At 36.1% G+C, this 12,006-nt stretch overlaps 1 protein-coding gene across 1 annotated transcript; it reads right to left on the reverse strand.

The window, feature by feature from the left end:
- Positions 1-600: 600 nt before the first annotated feature.
- Positions 601-9,257, reverse strand: LOC100378360 (carotenoid-cleaving dioxygenase, mitochondrial-like). Its single transcript, XM_002732578.3, has 8 exons — positions 9,185-9,257; positions 7,830-8,230; positions 7,129-7,270; positions 5,679-6,133; positions 4,851-4,962; positions 3,609-3,694; positions 2,240-2,351; positions 601-1,278 (listed from the first exon to the last, which is right to left on the reverse strand). The coding sequence occupies exons 1-8, from the start codon at positions 9,255-9,257 to the stop codon at positions 1,124-1,126; spliced, it is 1,536 nt and encodes a 511-aa protein (XP_002732624.2). The 3' UTR covers positions 601-1,123.
- Positions 9,258-12,006: the final 2,749 nt, after the last annotated feature.

Consider the following 12,006-nt stretch of genomic DNA (forward strand, 5'->3'; position numbering starts at 1 on the left):
TATCAACATTAATCATCACATTAAAATAATACGTAAATAATTAGATATAAAATGCGCGAACTGCTTCAAATTAAAAGATGATCCGAATATTTAAAAATATCACAGTATTTTATAACCTGATTAAGCAGAAAATAAACATATTTAGTTGTAATAAACATGTCCATGTCTCAAATGATCAATCACAGCGAAAAAATAATGCGATGCGCGCGCGCGGGCGTGCGTGCATGCGTGCGTGTGTGCGCGATGAGCATGGGAATTTTGATGAGAACGAACTCCGAATAGTTTAATGCGCGTTACTTATCATCACTAAACAAAGTAGCTTTGCATAAGATCATATTCGAATTTGTTCGAACTACAAGTCCTAGTTGGTTAACCTAGTTATGCTTAATCCATCCTGTCATTTATTCAGTTTAAGAACACGTGTACTATTGCGCAAAACGCAAAGATTCATGGGAAGGAGATTGAGGTGAGCACTGGCCATGCAATCTCTCTCACATACGTCTTTGCGTTAGTCGCAATAGTACCTCTGCCACATGCAGGCTTCAACTTTGTGGCCAACTTTGTTTCACATGAAACTGAACTTCAAAAACCGGAAGACAATTACGTGACAAACTATTTATTAGTGTCTGACTTCTGTAAAAACGTAAATTTGTTATCGCGGACCACGTTGTGCAAAGTAATGTTATTGTGTATTGTAATCTAGTAAATGAACATTTATTCCGAGCCAGGGCGTACAACTTTTTATTAAACTGATTAAAGGAAACATCAATCCAAACAACATAATGACCCCAAAAGAAAAAGCTCAACAAATGTAGGAGAATGCAATTTACAGTTTTTTTATATCACTTTTCATTCTCTAAATATTCAAATTTATATCAGTATTATGTCGTCAGCCATCTTGATTCTCAAGCAAAGAATTATGGGTAAAGTATGACATCATAGAATCTGTTGTCAAAAATTGAGAAAATTACTTTGTGCAGTGATGTCAACAATCTTCCAGGCAGAGTTCTATACTTTCGGTGATCTAACGGCAAGGAACTCTGGAAAGGAGAATGTGATGATAAGTAACGCATATCGAACTGTTCGGAGCTCGTTGATAGCTTCTGTAGCATGACAGGATGTTCTATACAATGCCTTTGAAGAACATTCCATGCAAACCGGACGTGAGAGCGACGGGTATTTCCGCCCTCGCTATCTCCGTGAACGTCTTGCCATCCAACACCAATAAATAAGACCACGTGTCTTCCTTTGCACTGACCATACACGCCATCACCACACCTGGAACATAAGTAGAACATGACGTTGCTTCGGTTGTAATAGAAGTGTTCGCGTAGTACCAAATCATCCCATACTTGATTTGATTGGTTAAGTATTACGTCTTGGTCAACTGGCATGGCATACTACGGCGTGATTGGACCAATGCCATTACCTGCCCAGACAACTGAATTTGTGCAATATCTACTGTTTTTTTCTCAGTCAGACAAGCCACATGTCGGTCGAAATAGCTCCACTGTCGTGAGAGTCAACTACTAGTACTCACAAATAAATAACACAATGTGTAGTAGGACAGAGGTGAAATAAACAACAGTTAGTTATACTTGAGGCGATAGTATTTTAACCCCAAAATAACAAATATTCGTCAAAATCAGAAGATACTGTCGATATCTAATCGAGTATAAATTTATCCAAACCGCTGTGGTCAACACATTCAACGTACAGACCAATTTGCGGGTTTCGTGTGAGCGTCGAATTACGTCATCAAATTTATAGACCGGTTCGGAATTCACAACGCATACATTCACCATCCTCTGCATAAAGTCAAGTGGATTTCAGGATTCAGCATTTTTTTGAAATCAAACATCGGACCAGTCATGCATTGGCTTGACATATAGCTGGAGGACTATTTAAATTACTAAGTATTGCAAGAATGACTTTATTAAGGAGAACGTGTTACCATGGAAACAAACATTGTTTTCCAATAGTACATTGTATTGGTGACATATAGCTGGAGGATTATTTAAATTAGTAACTTGAGTACGGCACGCCTGATTTATTATTAAAGAAGTATGTATTACCATGTGAACAACATTGTTTTCCAATAGTGCCTCAAAACAGTAGCCATTTTGTGACAGTTCAGGGGGGCAAGTTGACATAACATTCCATTGTCTTGATGTGGGTTTATTTTGTGAATGGTGGCATAACTTGACACTATCACCATATATGGTCATTATCTACTTACCGTCGTCCTCAGACGTGGCATTAGGTGCTTCCACAAACACCGGCTCTGCCGGGAAGTACGCATCATGGTTTACTAATTTATACGTCTTATTTTGTAGATCAACTTTCATGAGCTAAAAATACAGAAAATGTAGTAAATAATAAATACGCACAAATCAATGCGTGACGATTGTATAGTTTAATTCATCTCGCTAGAAAACACACACGCGCCTGTGCAGCGCCCTCAATCTTTCAAAATTGACTTACGTAGGATACTGTATTTTGTTATTATTATACAAAAAAAAAGAAACACTACACATATTCTGAAGCGCCTTGATTCGGATCGTTTTGGCTTTTCATTAGATGCGTACGTGTCATTTTGAATTTTCGGATGAGTTGTTACTGTCACTATGTATTAGTGTAAGTGCCGCAGTAGTCTTGTTCGGTCGTGTTCATTACGAGTCCCCGGTCATGTAACGCTTACCAAATCCTATCCAAATTTATATATTTGTTTAGTGATCTTCACGAGATAAAATATATAAATAGTTTGACAACCTGAACTCACAAATGGTGGCATAAATTCCATTTACATGACCCCATATTCTACACAATTTATGCATGAGTACTGAAACCAAAAATGAACGTCCTTAAATGTAAGCCGCGGAGTGATATGATAAGTCGGCGAATTACACCGCTGTTTACCAGTAAACGTGATTTGAGTCAAGAAATATCGTGTTGCATTTTGTTTCAAACGAGACAACGGAAGTCACTGATTCAGGTCTCTAACAAACAAATTCTAATTATATTAAGCTTGAGGAAAACTTTTTGTCAGTAACCCGATATTTGTGACAGAAATCAAGAACTAGTTCTACGTGAGCAGGTGCGTTACGTAGAAACAATTGGGATACTCCCTGTGCTAAGAGCAATGACGGATTATTTCTCGACATGACAAATTGAAAATGAAATCATCCGAGATTAACCTGCTATATATGGCACCGGTTGAGCTCAATGGATTCTCGAGCAAATATCGCTTTTTCTCATGTCTCGACACAAACTAAACATGATTTTATAGATATTACAACAAATTGATTCAGCTCAAAAATGAAAAGATGTGTCATATACTCCGGAGAACGGAAATATAAAACTTAGAGGTAACAAAACGTTCACGGTTGGAATTTCCGGAAATAAAATTGCGACAAATCTGGATAACGATCATTACTCAACGCAACATGAATGTTTAAATATGCAAATGAAGATATCAACAGTGATACTGATAAAATAAGTAATTTCCAAAAAATCACAATAATTCCTCGCTCCGTGGAACCATAATCAATTTATGCGTATTGAATTATGATATATTAATATCGCCACCAACGGCACGTTTTACTCACTTCAGTGGCGGAGTCGCTTACTCCATAGACGTATCTATATTTCCGTCCATTGTACCTTTCGTAATTAGTAATCGGAAGTTCCATACCTATAAAACATAAAAAAACTGAATACTAATGATGAATGTATTTGGAAGTTTTAACCGCTTAATATATCGCCCTCTCATGTCTAGCTTATGTATGTGAATTAGTTTTCTTTAAATACATTACACGGCATTCAACTAAGGGTTCATAAAACATAGTGTAACTATTGCAACCTTGTCCCTCCAGAATCTTAGATATCAAATAACCATGCAGGATGAATACAAACAAGACTGGTTGTTACGTGGTGATTATTCGACTCTATGAAGATATAAATGCCGGGGTATGTACGCGGTTTCACGGTTTTTAGTATGACAATATAACATTGTACATGTATACCACTATTTATACACGCACTACACTAACTGTAGAATACTTTATTTTCGCTTGGAACCGGCTAATTTTCGCTATTTTCTCTGAAGGAATAATTCAGTGAAAATAAAATCCAGCGAATATACTTATTTTCCTATATTTTACATTCAACTCGTCAAAAATAGGTGAAAATAAATTCCATAAAAAACATCCAAAAAGTATTTTCAGCGAAAATTAATTCCAGTTAAAATAAAGTATTTTTCTCAATGTCCCTTGTCATAGTATGGATTGTATAAGGCCCATGATATTACAGGAACATATCAAAACAAAATATGTATACTACATAATGAAAACAAAATTATCCGGGTACGGCACTACCCTAAGTGATAACATATTAACATATCTTGGAGGGTATATTACTAACATATGGTTCTCATAATCAGCAAAATATCTTCACTCTCTGCCTTTATTTCTATGTCTGACATTTGTTTTTCTATTTTAACCGGTAAATTATCACTATATCTCGCATAAATATATATAAATATATGTATAAATGCCAATCACAACAAAATCAGGCAGTATTTCATTCTAATTAATATAATATTGATGTTTGAAAAGATGAACTGATAAGAATTGTTTGAGTTTATTATGACGACGAGTACAGACATATACTCTTCCCCTTCACCTAATGACACGGGTAAGGTAAACACGTAGAAGTGTTTCTCCTTGTATTTCGTTGACATGTTCTTGCACTATTACGACCGGATAGATGTTTATTACCTTCATGCTAGTTCATAAACATTAGATATTATTATGTTTTCTGAAAACAAATAAGTCGTCATGACAACTCACCTTTCTCAATCATCTTCTCGTACGTGACGTACACGTCGTTTCCATCGTCTCTCTTCGTCGCGCAACAAGACGTGTAGTCTAAGGTGATTAAATTTGTACCCGTTGATGATTTCTGTAGACGAGACAGAATGACTTTATTTGTTTTGATTTCATAATACCATTTTTTATTCTACATTTCAAAACAAGGTTTACAATAGTAGACTCGAACCCCGAGTCATTCTAAAGTACGAACGATATCGTCATAATCAATACGTCCACTCAACTTACTCGAAGTAATATCGACATGATAGATCACTTTAAGTAGGCCCTGAAGTCACTGTCGATCGTACTTTAGAATGTGGAAAAATGACGTGTGTGAAAGCGTAATGGGGATTGCTTTCCATTTATCTCCTTGAACGGTCAATCTCATCATGTAATTACTATTATTTTTAAGCATCACATATTTTTTTCCGGACAACGTAATTCTAGTATACATGCATAATTTTACATACAGGCTGATGTATATGCTGATGATCGGAATGACGTAGCCGAGACAGCGACTGGACGTCAAGTGGATACGAAAACCATAACAGCATATAGAACAAAAATGTAATTTTACGGCATGCATTCAACAAGCTTTTATTTGTAAGGAAAAATCAGCAAATATTGTATTGTATTGTATTGTATTGTATTGTATTGTATTAGCTCACGACACAAACGCACACTGGCAACTCTTGATTTGTCTAATGAGTAACTAGTTTGAGTAGAGGAGTACCAGGGGTGCATACCTACACACGTTTGCGGCGTTACCCCCCCCCCCCCGTCCCGACGCTATATTTTAATACACACCGTATTGACATTGAGCGGAAACACATATCTTCTTAATTCGATATTAGCAGGATCAGTATTATTAGCTTCTATGCTGTTACGTGACATCTTATTTACTATATCCATGTCTCTGTGACAGCAGAGGTCAACGACTACGTGATCGCCATCCTCAAACGCGTTGACGTGATGGAACGAGAAGAACGGTTCGGCGACGTATTTTGACGCCACCAATTCGCCGGTATCGTGTCTGATTAAATAGAATATAGAGCTGATGTTATCGTCATACTCCAGTGCTCCGCTCAGAGGTGTGGACGTGAATCTGCCCGTCATCAGCTTTGCGACGTTCGTCATCAGCGGCTGCTCCAAGAACACAACGTAGTTCTCTGTGATGGACAAACTGTGGTAATACCCCGGATGCAGTCGATAACGTGCCGGAATGGAACAAATTATTTGAGTGTTTTCGAATGGATCGTTTCCTGTGACATGTAGGAAGCAATACAATACATTAGTAGTGTGTTATTTTGTGGAAACGTCCGAGATATCGCGTCGTGTTTACCAATGATTTTGGCATTTCTACGAGACGCGAAATACTAAGATCAGAGAAAATCGATGAGATATCACAGGCCTTACGTGTAATATTTAAAACAAAATCCGATGTTGAGGCCAATATTCGGATTTAATGGCTCGAATGGGAAATTACTGCCCTGGCGCAGGTAGATAATTATTGTGGTGGCCATTAAAACTGTTTATTGACTGATATAATGAATAAATCAACAACATTTTCACAACATAATCAAACTTTGAAGTCTGTCACAGACGCCATTTTTTTGTAAACATCAAAGCCAGCACAAAAAAACTAAATCATGGTTACTCTATGTTCAATATTGACTCAGAGTCATTTTTCTATTAATTGACACAACACTGACTTTGGAAAGTACAGCAGCAAGGTCACTTAAAACTACAAGGTATAATAATAAAAAAATATTAATGAAACATCAATCCAAACAACATAATGACCCCCTAAAGAAAAAGTTCCACAAATGTAGGAGAATGCAATTTACAGTTTTTTTATATCACTTTTCATTCTCTAGATATTCAACTTTATATCAGTATTTTGTAGTCAGCCATCTTGATTCTCAAGCAAAGAGTCATGGGTAAAGTATGACATCATAGAATCTGTTGTCAGAAATTGGGAAAATTATTGCATCTATAAATTCAAAAGTTGATCAAATCAAATCCTGTCTGTTTAATGGCCGGAGACAACTTCGGAACAATGAAAATCGCCCAATCACACTTGGAACGTTAAACTTTTATTTTAGAACCACATCCATCTACCCTATTCATTGCATTGTTCGAAAGAAAAACAAAAAAACTTGAGATAATTTCTAGTTTGCATATCCACCGATTAAATATAAATTAGCTTGTCTATTATAACAAGTGAACTAGCCGACAAACGGAAAGACTGACTCACCGCCTTCTGATGGACTAATTTTAATAACGTTATACGTAGGCGCAGGACCGTAATGATTGCCGACGTTCAACAGTGTGCCATCCTTCAATGTATGCGGATGTGAAGACATGGTGTGTATTGATATCTTCTTGGCCAAGTCGTGCTACAAAAAATATAAAAAGGATTTCTGTTCATTGTCCGAATTGCTAACATGCGGAAGTATATGACATATTGAGTAGAATACATAATTTGAGAATGTACAATTTTCTAGTAGCTTGCGTTTGAAACAAACTACTTCTACACCTTCATTAAAATGCAGTTTAAGTATTTCGAAATCAAATTGCATGCTGATAAAAACGATAGATTTGATTTATCCTAAATAAAAAAAAAAAAAAAAAACAACAACAAGAACAACAAAAAACACACAAAAATAACACTAACGTTTTTTGTAGCAAACATGAAAATGTTCGTTCGAAGAAATCTTGAGAACGCAAAATGCACACACGTCTTGGATTTCGTACAAGTAAGCGTTTTCATTATTTCAAAATCTGTTTGCTCAAAAACTAGCGTTATTAATTCACTAAGATGAAATAAAGAAACTATGAAAATACGGTCATTTCAGCTTACATACTATCCCGAAGCTGAACCGCCATGGATACCCGGAAAATATCGATTTACTCCTTTTCCCCAATGTATTTCAATGGAAACTACAATGTATTGACCTTTTTTGTTGCCACCAAAGTATGGGGGTCCACCTGCCACACAAATGGCGTCTCCGTGCACACACAGAACTTTTCGCTAATCTTGAACCAACTTATATTGCAGTTATCCTCCGGCACCGGTGGCCATACATACGACAACATCTTCTCCACAAAATTCGCAGCTGGATCCGGATTCGACAATGTACCGAATTCGGACACAACGATACGGTTGGCCGCCTTGTTCTTTCGGTAAGTGTCGCTAGTAAGGAATCTGTTTTGATATGTCACTTTGCCGTCTTTGACAGTAAACTTATGTAGCAAAGCCATTCCATCGAATAAATGGTTGAATGAATCTTCCCCGATTTCAAACAGTCCTGGCCCATTCCGTAAGAAACTTCCATTTAGCCATTCCGGAATTGTTCCTGATTAGATGAAAATATAGTTATAATAAATTATAAAACTTATTATTAAAATACACACACATATAGAAAGATAGTTATTTGGGATCTTCGGATTGTGCTCTATTATGTTATATACCTTTGTGAGAAAAATGTTTTGTTTTGTTTTTCTATGAAAAAATGTATGTTTTTCTCCTCTCAAAACAAATGCACAGGTTTTTGTTCACTTTAATAAGTACTGCATGATTATCATGATTATCAAACATAACTAAAACAAGCTCAAGTAGATGTGAAGGGGAAGATTAAGGCAGTAAGTAGAGATTTTGTTTCTTCAAATCTAGATGAATTCATATATCGCTAATTTAATTAATCCGAATATTTCCTAAGGATCCTACTCAAATGGGTGTTTGAAATATTAAACAAATGAGCACCGCTAGGTTTTTGCATAATGTTTGCCTATATAAGAGTATTTATGAGTGTTTATTGCGTCTAGTGGGCTGGGATACACTTGAACTACAACATATTCGTAAATAGTCACATGGGCTCAACCCTGCCAAAAGAGTATAAACATTGATAGAAAGAACCGCACACGAAACGCATTAATATTGTTAAAAACATATGTAAACAATATTCGCAAATTATTTCCTTTCAGTGCTGGAAATCAAATGAAAACAAGGACGTTAAGGTGACGATGTTTGTATTTGCAGTCAATTCCCTTTGACCCACTTGTCAAGGTACGGTCATGCGCACTGTGGAAATATTAATAACCTTGATTTTCTAATGCTAAGTTCATCTCTATTTTTTTCACTCATAATTATTATTACAATCCTTAAATTGCTATATATTGACATTTGTGCGAATCCACTGACGTAGGTAAATCAGTACGCATGCGCATTTGCTATGCTACTCTATTTACTGACAAAACGACGTTTAAATAAAATATTAATCAGTCATATTAATAATAAATGACCAAAATACCCATAGCTATCCATGTCTCATCTTTACACTTTTGGAACTGATATAAACCAACAATAACAATTTGTTCAACCATTTGTGATAGTCAGTAACGATAGAAACGCTACTATAAGTACTTAGTGGTAGCCACGCGGTATTTTGCATTTATACATTGTTTTGTTTTTTATCTTGTAAAATCAAAGCATTTTATACCCTTGGCTCACCTAGTCGCGTCCCTTTTATCTCTTTGTTTAGTTTCCGATGTTGATAAGAACGTGATAAATGGACGAGATACGACTTTTGTGTGTGCTATTAAGATTTAGAAATTAGTTCAGGTCTCGTCTGGTCAATGGACTGCCCCACTCCATGTGTACTCGTAGGTTACAAACAAGATGGGGCGTCGTACGTGTTGTTATGTGGTTGTTGTATCCTATGCAAAATGCCTGTCACAATACATGGTTGATAAATCCCGTTCTTATAATTCGGCGTGTGGTACAATCACAGTTGTTTCAAAGACGAAAATACACGTATTTAGATCTTCATGTGCTAAAGTACATTTATTGTGTGTCTTCTCTAACTAGAGATATTCTACTCTAAATCTTTTGCATTCAGTAATTTAACGTTTTCATTACATTGTTTTTTCTCAGTATCAAAGAAAAACAAAGCGAATATCATGACCAAATCTTCTATCTGTATATAAAAAACTGCCCATGGTAACTAATAAATGGTAATTATTTGTTCTACGCAACAACCACTGGTTTTGAAATTGAAGAAATCGCAGTTTATTAAATTGAAAATTGTCTTTAATCAACTTGACAACAGTACGATTGCTTGACACCTATCTATTTGAATGACCCCGTGCTTCACGGGGTAGGGGAGAATGTAAAACAATCTAATTGACTTACATACATGTCGTGAATTCAATGTGACACAAAGTTGATTACACAGTGTTGCTGCTAATCTAATTTAATGTTAGGTAAAATAAATTAAAAAAACATACCCTTCACTTTAGCAACAACCGTATAGACCTAGCTCGAGCCATTCCATTAGAGCGCGTCCGTTCCATTAGAGAGCATTCCATTAGAGAGCGGTCACGTGACGTGTGATCACCTGACAAATGCTGGATACACGCTCTAACGGCAAATACCGTTAGGTTTAGCGAATTTACGAACCGTTACGAAAGAGTTTGCTCGTTCAAAGGCCGTTTTTGTAAAAGCGACAGCCTTGATCGATACACTGTTCATTTACACAATCTTTCCTGGCACCATACGCACTCACACTGTTAGCGGCGGAGTGAAACACGCCCATGTCATGCCATTAACCGATTACTGACGTCTATGTATTTCAACGCGCCCATGTCATGCCATTAACCGATTACTGACGTCTATGTATTTCATGTCTTTGGCATGAAAGCTATAAAATATATGAAATACAAGGCCTTGCTATCGTTTGAACATTTCAAATATTTAATTAGTCTAGCGTTTTTTTTTTTTTCATTCCATTGGGGACGAGTCGCTCTTCATTCCATTACAGGACGGTATGACCCAAACCACCCTCTAACGTCGCTCTATTTACTTGATTTGATATGGGAGCTATTAAATATAATTAATAAAATATATTCAAACAGTTTTTAACATTTCAGTTATTTAATTAGCCAAGCGATCGTGTCATTCCATTACAGACGAGTCGCTCTTCATTCCATTACAGGACGGTATGACCCAAACCACCCTCTAACGTCGCTCTATTTACTTGAATTGATATGGGAGCTATTAAATATATTTAATACAATATATTCAAACAGTTTTGAACATTTTAATTATTTAATTTGCCAAGCGATCGTGTCATTCCATTACAGACGAGTCGCTCTTCATTCCATTACAGGACGGTGTGACCCAAACCACCCTCTAACGTCGCTCTATTTACTTGATTTGATATGGGAGCTATTAAATATATTTAATACAATATATTCAAACAGTTTTGAACATTTTAATTATTTAATTTGCCAAGCGATCGTGTCATTCCATTACAGACGAGTCGCTCTTCATTCCATTACAGGACGGTATGACCCAAACCACCCTCTAACGTCGCTCTATTTACTTGATTTGATATGGGAGCTATTAAATATAATTAATAAAATATATTCAAACAGTTTTGAACATTTCAATTATTTAATTTGTCAAGCGATCGTGTCATTCCATTACAGACGAGTCGCTCTTCATTCCATTACAGGACGGTATGACCCAAACCACCCTCTAACGTCGCTCTATTTACTTGAATTGATATGGGAGCTAGTAAATATATTTAATACAATATATTCAAACAGTTTTGAACATTTTAATTATTTAATTTGCCAAGCGATCGTGTCATTCCATTACAGACGAGTCGCTCTTCATTCCATTACAGGACGGTATGACCCAAACCACCCTCTAACGTCGCTCTATTTACTTGATTTGATATGGGAGCTATTAAATATAATTAATAAAATATATTCAAACAGTTTTGAACATTTCAATTATTTATTTGGCCAAGCGATCGTGTCATTCCATTACAGACGAGTCGCTCTTCATTCCATTACAGGACGGTATGACCCAAACCACCCTCTAACGTCGCTCTATTTACTTGATTTGATATGGGAGCTATTAAATATAATTAATAAAATATATTCAAACAGTTTTTAACATTTCAGTTATTTAATTAGCCAAGCGATCGTGTCATTCCATTACAGACGAGTCGCTCTTCATTCCATTACAGGACGGTATGACCCAAACCACCCTCTAACGTCGCTCTATTTACTTGATTTGATATGGGAGCTATTAAATATAATTAATAAAATATATTCAAACAGT

This window comes from Saccoglossus kowalevskii, chromosome 1 (genome assembly GCF_978046115.1).
Source record: "Saccoglossus kowalevskii chromosome 1, keSacKowa6.1, whole genome shotgun sequence".
Lineage (NCBI taxonomy): Eukaryota > Metazoa > Hemichordata > Enteropneusta > Harrimaniidae > Saccoglossus > Saccoglossus kowalevskii.